A 19,417-nucleotide genomic window follows, 5' to 3' on the forward strand; every position below is an offset into this window, starting at 1 on the left:
TTCACAACTCTAGTAGGTGCTCATTGGAAGTAACTTTGGGGTTTAGTTTACATGGACTCTCAACACAGATTAAAGAGAAAAATAGGGCATGGAGTGATAGGACTAAAATGCTGGTAAAGGCAAGCAGAATAGAGTTTTTGCAATGTGGTCTTAGGATGGAGAGGTCAGCACCACATATTTAATAATGGGAAGGGAACCCATTCAACTAACTCACATGTTCTAAAGCATAACGTTGTTATAGGCAGACATGAAGCTGTATAGCTGTGTGTTAGAGACAGGTCTAATACAAATTTAGCTACATGTGAACAGCTTAAATTGGTGATATAAAGCTTTTTACATTGAAATCATTCATTTTTGCTAGAAGATATAAAGGAAGAGCTCTTGAATTCATTCCATTTGTCCCATAGTTCCTCTATGTATTCATTACTTCTTTTATCTCCAAGGCTATGCTGTGCAAGTAACTGATAGCACTTAGCTCTGGTGTGCAGCTGTAGGTGTATCTTTTAAAGTTCTTGGGCTGACTCTTTCAAGAAGAGGGGCTTCTGTATGTTCCAATTCCAGAAACCTATTATTCTGGTGAAACCAAAAATGTCAGTTTATATATTTGATGGAATGTTTTTATATGCAATGGAATGAGGAGTTATGTAGAGTGTCTTCCCCCTTACTAAGGAGCTATTAATGCTATAAGAGAGAAGCAGATGTTTTCATTCCTCAGTAGCTATGATGTAGCCATATTTGGGGAGCCAGTGGAGATCAGTAGAATACACTGGTACAGCCTGGATTATCAAAGTATAGAACTTTGCATTTTAAATTTTTTTTTTCTGAAAAAGAAACTATAGTTTTCTTTTTAATTATCAAACGTCTCTTATTTTAATTGATTTAAATTATTTCTTTTCAACTTACAAAGAGAGCTGCTTTCTCAATCAGAAGATACTAAAGATAAAATTTTAACTTTTTTGATATCTTAAAGTCATAATATCATTGATTAGCTGTGTAAAGCCCAGCCTGCTATGCATGTTAAATGATATAGACTACTTTGTCACAGTTATCTTTCCCCTTTTTTGAGGTCAGGCTTTCAGCTGTGTCTTCTCACTCATATCTGAGTCTGCCTCAATGCCTGCCTACCCACATTGTAATTAGTTTGGGGTTGCAATATTTTTTTAAAAGGCTGATTAAAGTTGTATGTAAAGTAAGAGCTCATAGGCTCTGAGTGAATAGATTATTTTTAAAATCTGAAGATCTATGCATTCTATGATTCTTTGTGCAACTGGTGTATTACACACAAGAAATAACATATTTTTGTTTTTTAAAAAATGTTTATTTTTATTCTATTTCTATAAAAGCAGTACATACATATTGCATAAAGTATGAAACTTTACCTATTAAACAATTAATATACTTATGTGGAAAATATCTATGAAAAATTACAATGGCAATTCAAGCATAATTCTATTATGTTAACAAATAGGATTTGTGTAAGAGACATGGATAATAATTTTAGGCAATAAAAGACAGTCAACTCTGGAAAAAAAGATTTTAAGACATAGAATAAAGTGTGGAGTAGCTGGTAGTATAGAGGAACATATACTTTTTATTATGCTTCTATATTACTTTCATGTTTTACAAATAAGCATACATTGCTTTTCTAATTTTAACAATTTAAAAAATCAGAAAGTACAGACAAGCAAAGAGAATTATATATATTTTACCCACCCCATGACTACCTTTGCACTATATATATTGTACCCACCCCATGACTACCCCATGAATACCCCATTACTACCTGAACAGATTTCTAAGAATACATATTCATATGAAACATGCTTTTCTATGCATATACACAAACATACTGGGATATAGCTATATTACACAAAAATGAGGTCTCCTTTTTAAAAAATTAAGAGGATCGTATGAATATCTTTCCATATCCATGAAAATAATTTCTGCAACTTTATTTTTAGTGTATAAACTTATATATGCTTGGATTATAGTTACACATAAAAATAATGTAATTGATAAATGAAGTACTCTAGCCAATTTAGATCTAATTCAAACAACTTTGATTTTAACTATCAAGGTACAGTATATACGATTGACCCTTGAACAACAAGGGTTTGAACTGCATGGATCCACTTATACACAGATAAATGGCAAGCCCTCTGTATGGCAGGTGCTGCATCCACAACCAAACACAGATTGAAATACAACGTTTGCAGGATGGGAAACCCATATGTGCAGGCTGCCTTTTGTATCTGCAGGTCCCTAAGGACCGACTGTGGAACTTGATTGAGTATGTGTAGATTTTCGTATCTGTATATTTTCCCTAACTGCATTAGTAAACTGCTTAGAGATAAGAGCCTAATTTATTTCATTTTTAAATATAGCGAAAGCTTTATAAAAAAGACATATCTGACAGCTATCTGGTTATTTTGACCAATGTAACTCTTCATGATGTTGACCTTCATTGACATTTCAGGAGTGGTTATTTAAAAATATGAGTCTTATTTTTCAGACTTTCACAAGGGATTATCAGTATCCTGAATCACTAGATGCTTTATCCAACGCTGGATGTGCCCTGTCCATTATTGGTCTGGCTCTTACAATTATATTTCAGATTGTCACCAGGTAAGAGGAGAAGCAGGCTCTTTTCACAAGAGAAGCTGCTATCCTGATATAATCTACTCTTAGCATTTTCTCATCAGAATACAATCTCTTTGAACTGGAAGGGAACTCAGAGATTTAGTTTAATGTGCTCATTTTACAGAGAAGGACACTCAGGCCTGCAAAGGCTAAGAAATATACACAAATATATAATTACAAATGCCTTGAAAGAAAACTACATGCCATGTAATTACCAGTTTGTCATGTAAGATTAATGTGGTCCCACAGCTCATCTACTCTATAATTCCTTAGTTTTGAATAGAACCATGCCTACCAATTTGCATTTGTGAAAGAAACATTGCTGAACAGCACATTTTTGAAAATAATTTTTAAAATATAAATGTTTTCAGATGGTGAAAATTTTTTGAAAAATTTTTCAAATGGTGAAAGTTTTTGAATTCCATAGTTTTTTAAAAAAATATATAATTTTAAATGATCACCTATAAACATATCTCTCTCCACCTTGACTCCTTCATTCAGGGTCCAATTTTGTATCCCAATTGTTACTTTTTGTCACACGCCACATTTTTAATGGTCTATAATCTTTTAGAAGCTTGTTCGTTTATTAGTTTGCTTGTTTACTATCTGTTTTCCCCATCAGCATGAAATTTTATGAGGGCAGTGAACTTTCCTGATTTTGTTGCTGGGATTTGTTTTGTTTTGCTTTCATCATATATCCTCAGGGCTGGGCTCGGTACCGGGCCCGTAGTAAAGGAATACGTATAGAGTAAATGGGTCTGTTGAACATTTTCCTATGTGGTTCTTCTTTCATACTCAAGATGCCTCAAGATGAATTCATCTTTCCTTCAGAGTCTCCTAAATTTCTTCACAACTATTTTCTCAGTTGTGTAAAATCAGAATTTTTTATCTTGGAAGTATTGCTATTTAAATTTTTTTTCTAATGTTTTATTTTAAAAAGTTAAAACTCACAGAAGAGTTGAAAGAGAATGCTGAACATCCATATCCTCTTCACCTTGATTCATTAATTATTGTTTTGGTTTATCTCTTTTTCTATTTTTTTCCTGAAATTTTGAAAGTAAATTGCACACATCATGACTGTCATCTCTAAATTTTTCAAGCATCTATCTCCTAAGAACAAGGGCATTAGCATAATACCATCTCTCCACTCAAGAAATTTAACATTAATAAAATATTATCATGTTAATGTAAAATCCATACATAAATTTCTGCACTTGTCCCAGTAATGTCCATTATAGCTATTTTTTCCCTCAATTCGTTTAGCTGTCATGTCTCTTTAGTCTCCTTTGGCTTAGAAGAATTTCTCTGTCTTTTTTGTTTGTTTGTTTAAGTCTCTTATGACATTGAAATTTTTGAAGTGTTCAGGCTAGTTATTTTGAAGAATGTTCTACAGTTTAAGATTTGTCGGAAATTTTCCTCATGATTAGATAGATGCAGTTAACTATTTTTGATGGAAATACTACATCACTGAATTTTTTTTTAGTGTGACACAAGAAGGACAAATTAGTTTGTCCCATTATTCATTGTGAGTTTGAGTCCTTGTTTAAAGTGGTGTCTGCCAGATTTCTGCATTTTTTAATGGTTCATTTTTTTTCTATGTCAAAAATATGGGATGCTACTTTCAGACTGTGTGGTATCCAGTCTCCCAGTAATCTTTTACTCAACAATTTTGGTATCCACTGATGATCCTTACCAGAACAAATTATTACATAGTGGTTGAAAAATGATGCTTTTCTAGTCTATCATTCTTTTTATATTTATTTGCTATATTCTTTTGTAAAAAGCGTACTTCCCAATGTAGTCAGAGAAAGCCCCTTCATATTGTTTTGTCATGTCTCAGTCTTTAAGCACTTCCTTATTTCAATCACAGCAAGGTGTTGGGTTCATCTTTCACTTTCTCTGCCCAGAACCTGAATCAGACATTTCTCCAAAGAGCCAGAATTGTTTGCGATTTTTCTTTTCCTTTCACACTAAATGAGTCTCTTGCCATTCAATTAAAAATTTTATATCAAGTGCTTGCTATATGAGGAGCTGAGCACAAAACTATCAACACAACAGATAAGCTCCCATTTGTCACAAAATTTCCATTCTCGGGGAAGACATACATTATACAAATATATGCACAAACAAATATATAATTATAAACTGTGGTAAGTGTCTTGAAGGAAAATGCTATAATTACAAGCTGGCCATGAAAAATTACATGCTTCTCATATTTATCTCTTGGTTTGTATTTCTACCATCACCACAGTTGCACTGACAATTATTTGGTCCCAGGGGGATGAGTTGCAGTTGCTGCATAACTAGTTTTGTTTTGTTTGTTTGTTTTTTGTGGATTTTTTTGCCTAAAATCTCACTCCTTCTCTTTGTCATCAGTTTTTTTCCCCTTCCTTTATCAACATGTTTCCTAGCACAATTCTGCAACCATAAATGCCACTAAAATTCATTAAGAAACAAAAACAAAAACAAAGACAAAATTTTATTGACTTTTAAGTCTTGAATTATATAGGTTTTCTTTGTTCATAGGCAAGTTCTTGAATGATAAATATGCATGGAATACAGTTGGTCCCCAACTTACCCTCTGGGTCTCATCCAGATAAGCCCATCATACGTTGAAAATGTACTTTCAACTTAAAGATATTGTCAACCTACAATGGATTTATCTGGACATAACCCTATTGTAAGTAGGGGAGCATCTATATAGTAATTTTCTGTAAGAAGGACCAGCTATTTGAAAATAATCTCTTCTCACTGGGAATTTTAATTTACATTCAAATTTAGATAAAAATTAGAAACTAATCTTACTTTTATATTAAAAGGTCCTTTTGAGTACTTTTTGCAGTTCTGGTCTTTAAACCTTTCGGTAGACAATGAAATTTTGAATTGTCCAGGAAATCTCAACTAAAATATCAAGAGGATGGACTGAGTTCTGTTTGAATGTAAGCTGTTTTATTCAGTGTAGAAATCCAAAGACTGAGAGAGGTCATGATGGAATGTCATAAAATAATAAAAGAATAATGGGCAAACAGATTTATTCATTTGATTCTGGGTTATTAAGAATAGAGAGCAGAGGCCGGGAGCGGTGGCTCACGCCTGTAATCCTAGCACTCTGGGAAGCCGAGGCGGGTGGATCGCTCGAAGTCAGGAGTTCGAGACCAGCCTGAGCAAGAGTGAGACCCCGTCTCTACTAAAAATAGAAAGACATTATATGGACAACTAAAAATCTATACAGAAAAAATTAGCCGGGCATGGTGGCGCATGCCTGTAGTCCCAGCTACTTGGGAGGCTGAGGCAGTAGGATCGCTTAAGCCCAGGAGTTTGAGGTTGCTGTGAGCTAAGCTGACGCCACGGCACTCACTCTAGCCTGGGCAACAAAGTGAGACTCTGTCTCAACAAAAAAAAAAAAAAAAAAAGAATAGAGAGCTATTTGAAGATGTTAGAACTTTAAGCACAGTAGTAAACCTAGGGAAATGGTTATTCCAAGAGATAGTGCTGTCTGAAAAGGCTTTAGATGGTAGTGAGTAAAGATTTTATAACTTTCATTAGGATAGAACTGAATGCATAGTATACACAGAACTGTAATATGTCATTAGAAGGGATATAAGGTTTTATCTGCCTTTAAACAATGAGGAAAACAATACATATACAAAAAGGAGGATATCACGCCTCACTTTAGAAATCAACTTTGTTAAGGGAAACCTTGTTTTCTCTGCCAATCTGAAGATATGCACGTGGGCCAGCACAGAACATATACATGCACCACACACACACACACACACACACACACATATCGCCTTACTGGTAACAAGGCCAGCATTCAGACAAAATCAGAGAAAAAGCTGTTCTTTTAGAGCAAATATATTAATTAAATAAGAGAAGGGGGGAAAAAGCAGTTTTAAAGAATACTTGGTTGTATACCCAAAAATTATATCTTTAAATGAAGAAATACTCCTTGGGCATGTTTTACATTAAAAGGACTGTTCAGAATATCTTGACCAGCTGGCAATCAGCTAGCATTTCCCTAAGTGTGGTCCTTGGAACATTAGTCCTTGGGAGATGCATGTGGAAATAGGATTCTGACAAATCTTGCTGAAAATACACATGTGAAATTCAGCTACTTGAAGAGGTAGTAATCATCAGTCTATGCAAAGAATAGCACAATAGCAATAGGTTGTAGAACAAATCTAAAATATTTTTACCTAAAGTGTTTGTGGAAGCCTCACTCTTTAAATGTAATGTGAGCTAAAAATTATATAATTTTGTTTGAAATGTGTTATATTGTTATGTAAAATTGTTTTAAAATTATATTTGGCCTTATTTTAAAATTTGAATAACTTTAAAGTTTGGATAACTCATGTTTGAATGCAGAGAAAAAGACTGTTGAGTTTTTAAATGTAAATTATTTTTAAAATGCACTTACAAATTTTAAAATAAGGCCAAATATAATTTTAAAACAATTTTACATAACAATATAACACATTTCAAACAAAGAAACAGTCACAAGAATAAACAGACAACCTACAGAATGGGAAAAAATTTCTGGCATACTACACATCAGATAAAGGACTGATAACAAGAATCTATTTAGAACTCAGGAAAATCAGCAAGAAAAAATCAAACAACCCTATCAAAAAGTGGGCAAATGACATGAATAGAAATTTTTCAAAAGAAGATATAACAGTGGCTAACAAACATATGAAAAAATGCTCAACATCCCTAATCATCAGGGAAATGCAAATCAAAACCACAATGAGATATCACTTAACTCCAGTGAGAATGGCCTTTATCAAAAAGTCCCAAAACAACACATGTTGGCGTGGATGTGGAGAGACAGGAACACTCATACACTGCTGGTGGGACTGCAAACTAGTGCAACCCCTGTGGAAAGCATTATGGAGATACCTTAAACAGATTCAGGTAGACCTACCATTCGATCCAGCAATCCCACTATTGGGCATCTACCCAAAGGAACAAAAGTCATTCTATGACAAAGACACCTGTACCCGAATGTTTATAGCAGCACAATTCACAATCACAAGGATGTGGAAACAACCCAAATGCCCATCAATTCATGAATGGATTAGTAAACTGTGGTATATGTATACCATGGAGTATTACTCAGCTATAATAAATAACGGTGATATAGAATCCCTTTTGTTCTCCTGGAGAGAGTTGGAACCCATTCTATTAAGTGAAGTATCCAAGGAATGGAAAAACAAGCACCACTTGTACTCACCAGAAAATTGGTTTCCCTGATCATCACCTAAATGCACATTTGGGAATGACACCAATTGGGTATCAGACTGAGGTGGGGGGTGGGGGGAGGGGACGGGTGTATGCCTACATGAGGAGTGCGTTGCGCATCATCTGGGGAATGGTCACACTTGAATGTGCTGACTTGGGGGGATGGGGGTGGGGGGAGGGGATGGGGTATAACTACATGATGAGTGTGATGTGCACTGTCTGGGGAATGGACACACTTGAAGCTCTGACTCGGGGGGATGGGCGATACATGGGCAATATATATAACCTGAACTTTTGTACCCCCATAATAAGCTGAAATAAAAAAGCAAAACCAAACAAACAAAAAGAAAAAACAACAACATGAGTTTATCTACTAATGTGCAGTTTTCTATTTTGAAATTTTGAAAATTCCATTTAAGGCCTTATCTACAGATGGCCTTTGTATATGCTTGCAAATCTACAGTAGAAATTATTATCTAGTACTTTATAAAAAACTGCCCTAAAACTTAGTGGCTTAAAGCCACAATTTATTATTTGTAATGATTTTGTGGCTTGACTAGGCTCAGCCAGATTCTTCCACTGGTTTTCCTGGGGCCTCCCATGAGACTGCAGTCAGATGGTGGCTGGAGCCGGAGTCATTAGGAGGCTCACCTAGGATGCTGGGGCAGCTGCATCTTTCTCTCCCTCCATGTAGATTCAGAGCATTTCCAGGTGGTCTTTTCAGCAGGGTGGCTGGACTTTTACACGGTGGTTCAGAACTCCCAAGAGCATGAAAGAGAAAGCTGCCAGGAGGGCTGTGCTATGACCTTCGTGGTCCTTTGGCGCTTTTATCTTTGTGGGACCTTTCATCCATAAGTAAGATTGAAAATTATATTTTATGACTGCATTAATATAAAGATGAATATGTTAATATTCTTTGACCTAAAAGTTCTTTTTTTTTCCTTCTAATTTTATTTTATTTTATTTATTTATTTATTTATTTTGCAATGGGAAGACACACTTTATCTTTTTATTTGGGATAGCACAGTGACAATATTAGGCATATTCTTTTTGTTTTGTTTTGTTTCTGGTTTTGTTTTTTGTTTTTTTAATTTCAGCTTATTATGGGAGTATAAAATTTCAGGTTACATACGTTGCCCATGTACCACCTATCCCCCCTGAGTCAGAGCTCCAAGCGTGCCCATTCCCCAGACGGTGCGCAACGCACTCCTCATGTAGGCATACACCCATCCCCTCCCCCCACCCCCCACCTCAGTCTGATACCCAATTGGTGTCATTCCCAAATGTGCATTTAAGTGATGATCAGGGAAACCAATTTTCTGGTGAGTACAAGTGGTGCTTGTTTTTCCATTCCTTGGATACTTCACTTAATAGAATGGGTTCCAACTCTCTCCAGGAGAACAAAAGGGATTCTATATCACCGTTATTTATTATAGCTGAGTAATACTCCATGGTATACATATACCACAGTTTACTAATCCATTCATGAATTGATGGGCATTTGGGTTGTTTCCACATCCTTGTGATTGTGAATTGTGCTGCTATAAACATTCGGGTACAGGTGTCTTTGTCATAGAATGACTTTTGTTCCTTTGGGTAGATGCCCAATAGTGGGATTGCTGGATCGAATGGTAGGTCTACCTGAATCTGTTTAAGGTATCTCCATAATGCTTTCCACAGGGGTTGCACTAGTTTGCAGTCCCACCAGCAGTGTATGAGTGTTCCTGTCTCTCCACATCCACGCCAACATGTGTTGTTTTGGGACTTTTTGATAAAGGCCATTCTCACTGGAGTTAAGTGATATCTCATTGTGGTTTTGATTTGCATTTCCCTGATGATTAGGGATGTTGAGCATTTTTTCATATGTTTGTTAGCCACTGTTATATCTTCTTTTGAAAAATTTCTATTCATGTCATTTGCCCACTTTTTGATAGGGTTGTTTGATTTTTTCTTGCTGATTTTCCTGAGTTCTAAATAGATTCTTGTTATCAGTCCTTTATCTGATGTGTAGTATGCCAGAAATTTTTTCCCATTCTGTAGGTTGTCTGTTTGCTCTTGTGACAGTTTCTTTGGCTGTGCATAAGCCTTTTAATTTAATCAGGGCCCATTTATTTATTTTTGTTGTTGCTGTGATTGTCTTCAGGGTCTTCTTCATAAATTCTTTGCCTAGGCCAATGTCTATAAGAGTTTTTCCCACATTTTCTTCTAGAATTCTAATCGTTTCACACCTAAGGTTTAAGTCTGTTATCCACCGTGATTTGATTTTTGTGAGAGGTGAAAGCTGTGGGTCCTGTTTCAGTCTTCTACATGTGGCTATCCAATTTTCCCAGCACCATTTATTAAATAGGGATTCTTGTCCCCAGAGTATGTTTTTGTCTGCTTTGTCAAAGATTAGATGTCTACATAAGGATGGTTTTATATTTGGATTTTCTGTTGTGTTCCACTGGTCTGTGTCCCTGCACTTGTGCCAATACCAGGCAGTTTTAAGAACCACAGCCTTGTAGTATAGTTTGAAGTCTGGCAAATTAATACCTCCCATTTTGTTTTTATTGCTTAAAATTTCTTTTGCTATATGGGGTCTTCTCTGATTCCATACAAAGTGTGTAATTATTTTTTCTATATCTGTGAAAAATGATGTTGGTAATTTAATAGGGATTGCATTGAATCTGTAGATCACTTTGGGTACTATAGACATTTTAACAATGTTGATTCTTCCGATCCACGAGCATGGTATGGTTTTCCACCTATTTACATGTTCTGCTATTTCCTTCCTCGGTGTTTCATAGTTCTCCCTATAGAGGTCCTTTACCTCTTTAGTTAAATATGTTCATAGATATTTTATTTTCTTTGTTGCTATTTTGAAGGGTATTGAGTCTTTAATTTGGTTCTCTGATTGACTGTTATTCGCATATATGAATGCCTCTGATTTGTGTGTATTGATTTTGTAATCTGAGACTTTACTGTATTCATTAATCAATTCCAGGAGTCTCTTGGTTGAATCCTTGGGGTTTTCCAGATATAACATCATATCATCAGCAAAGAGTGAGAGTTTGATCTCTTCTTTCCCTATTTGGACTCCCTTGAGTCTGCTCTCTTGCCTAATAGCTCTCGCAAGGACTTCCAGTACTATGTGGAAAAGTAATGGGGACAGTGGGCAGCCTTGTCTGGTTCCAGTTCTAAGTGGGCATGCTTTCAATTTTTCCCCATTAAGTATGATGTTGGCTGTGGGTTTGTCATATATGGTTTGTATCATTTTTAGGTAGGTTCCATCTATGCCTATTTTGTTAAGCGTTCTTATCATAAAAGGGTGTTGAATTTTGTCAAATGCTTTTTTTGCATCTGTTGAGAGGATCATATGGTTTTTATTTTTGCTTCTATTTATGTGGTGAATTACATTGATAGATTTACATATGTTGAACCACCCCTGTATCTCTGGGATGAAGCCCACTTGGTTGTGATGGATTATTTTTTTGATAAGCACTTGGATACGATTTGCTAGGATTTTATTGAGAATTTTTGCATCTATATTCATAAGAGAAATTGGTCTGTAGTTCTTTTTGTTTGTTGCATCGTTTCCTGGTTTTGGTATCAATGTTATGTTGGCTTGGTAAAACGTGTTGGGGAGAATTCCATCCTTCTTGATATTGGAGAATAGTTTATGTAGGATGGGCACCAGTTCTTCTTTGTATGTGTGGTAAAATTCAGGTGTGAACCCATCTGGACCAGGGCTTTTCTTTTTGGAAAGGTTTTTTATTGGTGTTTCGATTTCAGTTCTTGATATTGGTCTATTCAGGAATTCTATTTCTTACTGGTTGAGCCTGGGAAGGCTATGTGTTTCTAAAAATTTGTCTATTTCCTCCACATTTTCCAGTTTGTGTGCATAAAGATTTTTGTAGAATTCATAGATGATATTGTGTATCTCTGTGGCATCGGTTGTGATTTCTCCTTTCATGTTCCTAATGGAGGTTATTAGAGATTTTTCTTTTCTGCTCTTGGTTAGTCTAGCCAGAGGTGTGTCTATTTTGTTTATCTTTTCAAAGAACCAACTTTTTGTTTTATTAATTTCCCTTATGGGTTTTTGGTTGTGCTTTTCATTTAGTTCTGATTGGATCTTAGTAATTTCTCACCTTCTGGTGGGTTTGGGGTCGGTCTGTTCTTCTTTCTCCAGCTCTTTGAGTCTATTCATTAGGTTGTCTATTTGCAAGTTTTCTGTCTTTTTGATATAGGCATTTATGGATATCAATTTTCCTCTCTGGACTGCTTTAGCTGTGTCCCATAGATTTTGATAAGTTGTGTCTCCTTTGTCGTTTAATTCAAAGAATCTTTTGATTTCTGTCTTGATTTCTTCCTTTATAAACTAATCATTCAGGAGAAGGTTGTTTAGCTTCCATGACTTTGAGTAGGAATGAGAGTTTCTGTTAGGATTCATTATTACTTTTATTCCGTTGTGATCTGAGAAGATGCATGGTATAATTTCTATTTTTAAAAATGTTTTAAGACATGCTTTATGACCTAGGATATGGTCAATCTTAGAGAATGTCCTGTGAGCTGATGAGAAGAATGTATTTTCAGTGGACTTTGGGTAGAATGTCATGTAGATGTCAGTCAGGCCCATTTGTTCTAGCATTCTATTTAAGTCCATTATTTCTTTGTTTATTTTCTGTTTGGAGGATCTGTCCTGTACTGTCAGTGGGGTGTTAAAGTCTCCAGCTATTACAGTATTGTTATCTATCATTTGGTTCAGATCAAGTAGGGTTTGCTTTATGAATCTGGGTGCACCTAAGTTGGGTGCATATATATTAAGTATAGTTATGTCTTCTTGTTGAATTGTGCCTTTCACCAGTATATAGTAACCATCTTTGTCTTTTATTACTTTTATTGGTTTAAAAACTAAGTTATTGGAAATTAAGACTGCCACACCAGCTTTCTTTTGGCTGCCATTTGCTTGAAATATCGATTTCCATCATTTTATTTTTAGTCTAAATGCATCTTTGCAGGTTAGGTGAGTTTCCTGAAGACAGCAGATACTTGGTTTGTGTTTTTTTTTATCCATTGGGCCAGTCTATGTCTCTTGAGTGGGGAATTCAAGCCATTCACATTTATTGAGAGAACTGATAAGTGGGACAGATTTCTGTTCAGCTTGTTGGGTAGAACTTCATTGCTATGTTTTCTCTCTTGAGCCACTGTGATAGTTGGAATTTGATCTTTAGCTCTTGAGTAGTTTTACATTCGTTGGTCTTTCTTGTGCTGGTCCGTGTGTAACTCTCTTTTGAGTACTTCTTGGAGGGCTGGTCTTGTCTTGGTGAATTCCCTCAGTCCTTGTTTATCTGAGAATGTCTTAATTTCTCCTTCATATAGAAAACTTAGCTTAGCTGGGTACAAGATTCTAGGCTGGGCATTATTCTGTTTTGGAAGAGTGAGAATGGGGCCCCAACCTCTTCTTGCTTGTAAGGTTTCAGTTGAGTAATCTGGCATAATTCCAATGGGCTTTCCTTTGTATGTTACTTGTTTCTTTCTCCTTACAGCTCGAAGAAGGGTCTCTTTAGTGGATATTTTGGTCAGTCTGATGACTATGTGGCGTGGTGTTTTTCTATTTTCTATGAATCTCCCAGGGGTTTTTTGAGCATGTTGAACCTGTATATCTAGAGTTTTAGCAAGGCCTGGAAAATTTTCCTCAATTATGTCTTCAAAAAGCTTATCCAACCCTTGCTTATTATCTTCTTCACCCTCAGGAATGCCAATAACTCTCACGTTAGGCTTCTTCACATAATCCCACATTTCTTGTAGACTCTGATCTTTTCTCTTATTTCTTTGTTCTATCTCTGTGACTGACTTATTTAATTGGAAAGAGTTATCTTCAATCCCTGAGATTCTTTCCTCTGTTTGATCTACCCTGCTCTTGAGACTTTCCACTGTGTTTTGTAGCTCTCTGAGTGAGTTCTTCATTCCTAGGAGTTCAGTTTGGTTTTTCTTCAATATTTCAATTTCTTTAGTGAATTTTTCTTCCAAATCCTGGATTTTTTTTGTGGTTTCTTTGTGTTGGTTATCCATTTTTTTCTTGTATATTATTCAGCTTGTTTATAATCCATAATTGAAATTCTTCCTGTAACATGTTGGTATTTTGAATCTCGTTTGTGTCAATTGGTTGAGAGCTGGTATTTCTCTTTGGGGGTGAGATTTCCGTTTGATTCTTTGTGCTCCCCGTGTTTTTTTCGCTGAGCCCTTCCCATCTGGATCTATCGTTAGATCTTTTCTTACAGCTTTAGTCTGGTTAGCAGCACACCTTGTACTCTGTTCTTAGACTGTGAAGCAATCTAGGTATGTTGCTTCCTTTGTCAAGAGGGGGAGACTGTTGTGTGTTGTTTAGAGTTTTTTCTACCTCAGTTGGGGGCTGCTTCTGATGGGTCCACGCCAGAGGATTGGAATGACCTAAGACTGGTTTAGCGAGTTAAGTCACTGTGTTGCGGGCTTTCAGTTAGCAGGCAGGATCCATACTAGTTGCAGGCAGAAAGTCTCTCTGTTTTTTTTTTTTTTTTTTTTTGGTTCTTCCTCTAGAGGGGTGGTTTCTGCCTCTTTCCTCAGGAAAGACACTGGCTAGGGGGAGTGGGTGGTGCCCTCGCTTGCTCAGCACACCAGCTGCTGCAGCTCCCATGGGCAAAGGTCTGCCCTAGCCCAGGTCCCCAAGGACCAGGCTCCACACTCTCACATCTGGGGAAGTACTCAGTGTTCACACAAGGGCAGGGCTCCTAGAGAGGGTCCACGGACTTGGGGAGGGAGCCGCCCAGGGAGCCGCCCGGCACCCTATGGCTCCTCAGTGGCTAGGCTGTGGACCCCAAGATGGCAACCGCATGCCCACAGATCACCGGTGTTTGGGGTGAAGGTTCAGGGTCCGGCAGGCACCAGAGCCGGGAGCCTGGTGAGCACAGAAGCTCACAGTAGCTCCCCGGCTAGAGGACCGCTGAAAAGAAAGAAAGAGGAAAAAAAAATCTGTAGTTCGGCAACCCTTCGCTGCTTTTCGTCTTAGCGCAGTTCTGCCCCTCCCCCTCTAAGAGCTCTCTCCGCGGAGATCCCCTAGAGTCTAAGCTGTTTCCCGTTGATGTCTCCTATCCGCAGAGCCCCGCCTCTCCCGCGGTGATTCTGCAACGACTTCAGGCAGGTCCCTAATTAAGTGGATGTGGAGGTCAGTGGGGAGAACAAGCCGCTTTCTTGTGGGGCTGAACCCGCCTCACTCCTTGGTGAGGCGGGTACAGCCGTCCCACACTCCGCTGTCTATTGTCCGTCCGGCACTCCAGATTTTTGCGATCCTATATCCCATTCACCTCAGTCTTTTATTGCTCTCTGTGTCCCATGTTGATTCTCTGTGGATTCACACCGCTGTTCTTGTGTGTGTGTGTAGGGGGTGGTGATCCTCTAGTGTTGTGGCAGGCCGAGATCCACGCCTTCCTCTCTGGGAGCACGAATCCAGGAGGTCACCTCCACTCTGCAATCATAGCGACCCTATTCTTCCTTCTACTTTTAAAACAAGTGAAAACATTGTTGTGGGCCATAAAAATATCGGGGGCCCTAAGCACTATTGTGTCTAAGGGGTGAGTCAGCCCTGGCGGCCAGGCCTTCTGTTTCATCCCATGAGTTAAATCAAGGCACAGGCCCCCAGAGAAGACTACACAGGGCATAAATACCAGGAAGTAGAGTTCACTAGGGGCCATCTTTGGAGATTAGCTATAATTTTTGATCATAATACAGTTTCAAGAAAGGATGCATCAACCTGTTTCCTGTAACTCACTTATTTGTGGAAATGAGATAAGAGTGTGAATTTCTGATGTAATTGACAAGTCAGATTTATCAGCTGGCCCCACTGTGCTATGAGCTAGATTTACATTGGGTGATAATATTTCTTTGTTTCTTTACAATTTCACTGGAGTTTAATTTTTGCAGTTGTTCCATTTATATTTAGTTTTTTATATTTACTGTTTTATTTTCAGGAAACTCAGAAAAACCTCAGTGACCTGGGTGTTAGTGAGTCTATGCACATCAATGTTGATTTTCAACCTCCTCTTTCTGTTTGGAATTGAAAATTCCAATAAGAACTTGAAGACAAGTGGTGGTGACATTAATAATATTGACATTGATAATAATGAAATGCTCACAGAAGACATCATTGGCATTCAAAATCCCACGTGCACTGCGATGGCTGCCTTACTGCACTATTTTCTGTTAGTGACGTTTACCTGGAATGGACTCAGTGCTGTGCAGCTCTATTTCCTTCTAATTAGGACCATGAAGCCTTTTCCTCGATATTTCATTCTTTTCATCTCATTAATTGGATGGGGTAAGTGTTTGCATCTCCATTTACTCAGGAATTTAATTTCATTGACATCATTTAATTTAAACAAACACCCACTGAGGGCCAAATAATACAAGGCTTTGTGATAGGGAAGATAGAAAATACAGTGATTACTAAGAAAACTTTCTGTCTAGTACCTTATACTCCAGTGAAGGAGGCAGAATTGATCAAGGCAGGTATATTAGATACATGATAAGCTAACTTAGATTAATGTCCTTTAACATCTCCTTTTATTAATTTGATTTGAGATTTAGACCACAAATAATTAACTTCAAGCTGCTTTGAAACAAATGTTTCAAGAAAGACAATCAGAGTGGCTCTCTACAACAAATTATTTGAAAAATTTATTGGGTTTCTAGCAAACGAAGAATTGTTTTAGGGCTATCTAAGTTTAAATTTATTTAAGTGAAAGAGGAACTATGCCGTTTAAGAATGGAAATTGTGGTAAGAGTTACAAAGAAATCAGAAATAGTATAGGATTTGTGTGTAGAGGCAACACCAAAAGGGAAAAGAAGACACCTAGAGAAAAATTATGTCTACTGTTGATCTATATCTATGCGATCATTTAGTGTACTGTGCAGGGTGGAAAGAACAATATATCCTGAAATAGGTCCGATGTATAATTCACTAATGGTCTTTTATAATTAATCCCAGTCTTAGATAAATCATTAATTCTGTGCCTCTCTGTATCATATAGGAGTCCCGGCTATAATAGTGGGTATAACAGTGGGAGTTGTTTATGCTCAGAATGGGAGTGATTCACAATGGGAGTTAAACTACCGGCAAGAGGCAATGTGAGTTTATATCTGTAAAAAATATCTATTTCTTTGACACAAGAGTATAACTATTCAGTGATGTTGACTCCAAGTGTCATTGTATATATGCATTTCACTTTAAAATTGTCATATTTATTGGTAATTTGAATTCTCAAAGAACACATTATATTTTAAATGTGGGGACATAGAAATTTCCTATGATAAATCCTTTTGTAAAACAAGTAGTCACATTCTGAATTTTCTTATATTAAATTTGTCTTCTTTCACTAAGTCTGAGAACCGTGACACAATATGATCTCTGGTAACCCTGTATCTTGGTTTGCTTATCTGGAAAATGGGAACAATAATGGAAATACCTGTTCTGGGGTTACTGTGTGGGGTCAAGCAAGTGTGAAAACATGTAATAACTTGAAGAGCACTATCCCTATGTCTTGTTCGTATGAACCAATTCTAAGTTGATATATGTATAAGGAGTATTTTATGATGATTTATCACACATAATAAATTCTCCTAGTGACTGTAGTGTGAATAGTTAACTGGTAATAATGGAAGTACCTGACTGTATGGTGTTTGCTTTTTACATGGGGCGGGAGAGAAGATAGCTGAGCTAACTGGGACTGAACTCTTTCCATGTATTTCTACTCTCAAAACGCAACTGCCCTTTAGTTTATCTTCCCTTCTTGTTTTATAAATCTAACCATTCTTATCCCCAGATTCCACCTTAAGTCCCAAGCCAACCCAAATAAAAGCAATACTCCTAGAAATGGGCAGGAATACCCAAGGGAAGGCTGTGGGGTCAGGGGACTTACCTTGGTCCTAGGGATGACCATGCCCAACTGTGGGTGAGGGGGCTGACTGCCTGGCTTGATTTCATATTCCCAGACACTATTTTCTCTCTGTTTCATTATTATTAAATATCTTTTTGAGTTTTAAGATTTTAATCATCTCACCATTAGAGATATCTAAGATGCAAATATCTGATGGGGGCAGGAGTTCACTTCAAATCACATTATTAATTTCCTTCCCTAACCCAGACTCACTAGACTCAATAGACTCACTCCTATAAAAGCCTTCAAAAGAAAGAAGCCAATTGACTTAAATTTATTCACACTGAACTATAAAATAATTAAGACCAGATCCTTTCTTGAGTACAGTGCTAGATGTTGGAGAAGACACTAAGAGAAGTTGGGAAGAGAGGAAAGGATGCATAACATAAGTATCCACTTCATCTCAGACCCCTTGGCTCCCCTGCACCTTCCCCTATATGCATGCCATCAAGGGTCATGTTTCTTCAGAATATATTGAGAACGAGGAGGGATTATTTTTGGTTTTCCTGAGTTATCCTCCCAGCAGTTGCTCCTCAAGATCCTGTGCTCTCCCTCACTGGTCCTAGCTCTGTGGGTCATACTTGAAACCCCTGACCTGGCTCCCTTTTGTAATCTTGTCTCTGCATGGACCCAGGTACCAGCCAGGGTGGGCCACACTCTTTAGTGCTCTGCCCCCTGATTCTCTGTGCCACCACCATATGGGCTGTTTTGGATGTTCCTGAGGGATTGAGGTAACCATGGGAAATTATAATATATTGGGGGGAGATTTTTCAAGTGTATGTTTATATGCTGAAGCTATCTTTTCCAATGTTCCATGACAAACTCACTGAGTTAAACACTTCATCTGTGTTAACCTATGATGCTCTCCAGACCTCAGACCCATAGCTGTTTGTCAGGTTAGCTTCTTCCACCATGTGACTCCACAATCTCATTTCTAGAAATCCCACTTCTTAACAACAAGGGTTATTTCTCACCATAGGATCTATCCCTCTCCTTAGCAGTCAACTTCTCAAAATATGAATTATTTGATTCAGAATTACAAAGAGAGGGGATGTCGTGAGAACAAATCCAGCACAACTACCTGTGGCTCCAAGTGGTGCAAAGGACAGAGGCAGTGAGGTTCCCTCCTGGTGTATACCTGATGGGCATGGGCACCCACGTGTGTCTCCCTTCCAGATCTCCCCATTGGTGTGAGGTAACTGAGGAATCTTACAGACATTTGTACCTGTGAATACACACACCCACACATCCATCCATGGTACAAACCGTGATTACCAGAAACTGTATTTTCTAAAGTTTAAATAGCTCAAGACTCACGTAGATATTTGTCTAATTGTTTCATAATTTGCAAGTCAGCTTTTATCCAATAGGTTGAATTTTCAATTTTTTCCTTCTAGCTTGTCATTCCCTTTTAAAATTTATTTATTTATTTTAAATTTCAGAATATTACAGGGGTACCAACATTTTGGTTACATATATTGCCTTTGCATCACCCAAGCCAGAGCTACAAGCATGCCCATCTCCCAGACAGTGTGCTCTGCACCCATTAGTTATGAATTTATCCATCTCCTCCACCCCCCTCCTAC

The 19,417-nt window shown here is 37.4% G+C and overlaps 1 protein-coding gene across 2 annotated transcripts in view; it reads left to right on the plus strand.

The window, feature by feature from the left end:
• Positions 1-19,417, plus strand: part of ADGRG7 (adhesion G protein-coupled receptor G7) — a 72,530-nt gene that overhangs the window by 36,961 nt on the left and 16,152 nt on the right. For both annotated transcript variants that reach the window (XM_069472543.1, XM_069472544.1), the window contains 3 exons: positions 2,513-2,625; positions 15,867-16,213; positions 16,926-17,022. In XM_069472543.1, coding sequence (XP_069328644.1) covers positions 2,513-2,625; positions 15,867-16,213; positions 16,926-17,022 — 557 coding nt within the window. The remainder of the gene's footprint in view (positions 1-2,512; positions 2,626-15,866; positions 16,214-16,925; positions 17,023-19,417) is intronic.

The sequence above is a fragment of the Eulemur rufifrons genome, chromosome 7 (genome assembly GCF_041146395.1).
Source record: "Eulemur rufifrons isolate Redbay chromosome 7, OSU_ERuf_1, whole genome shotgun sequence".
NCBI lineage: Eukaryota > Metazoa > Chordata > Mammalia > Primates > Lemuridae > Eulemur > Eulemur rufifrons.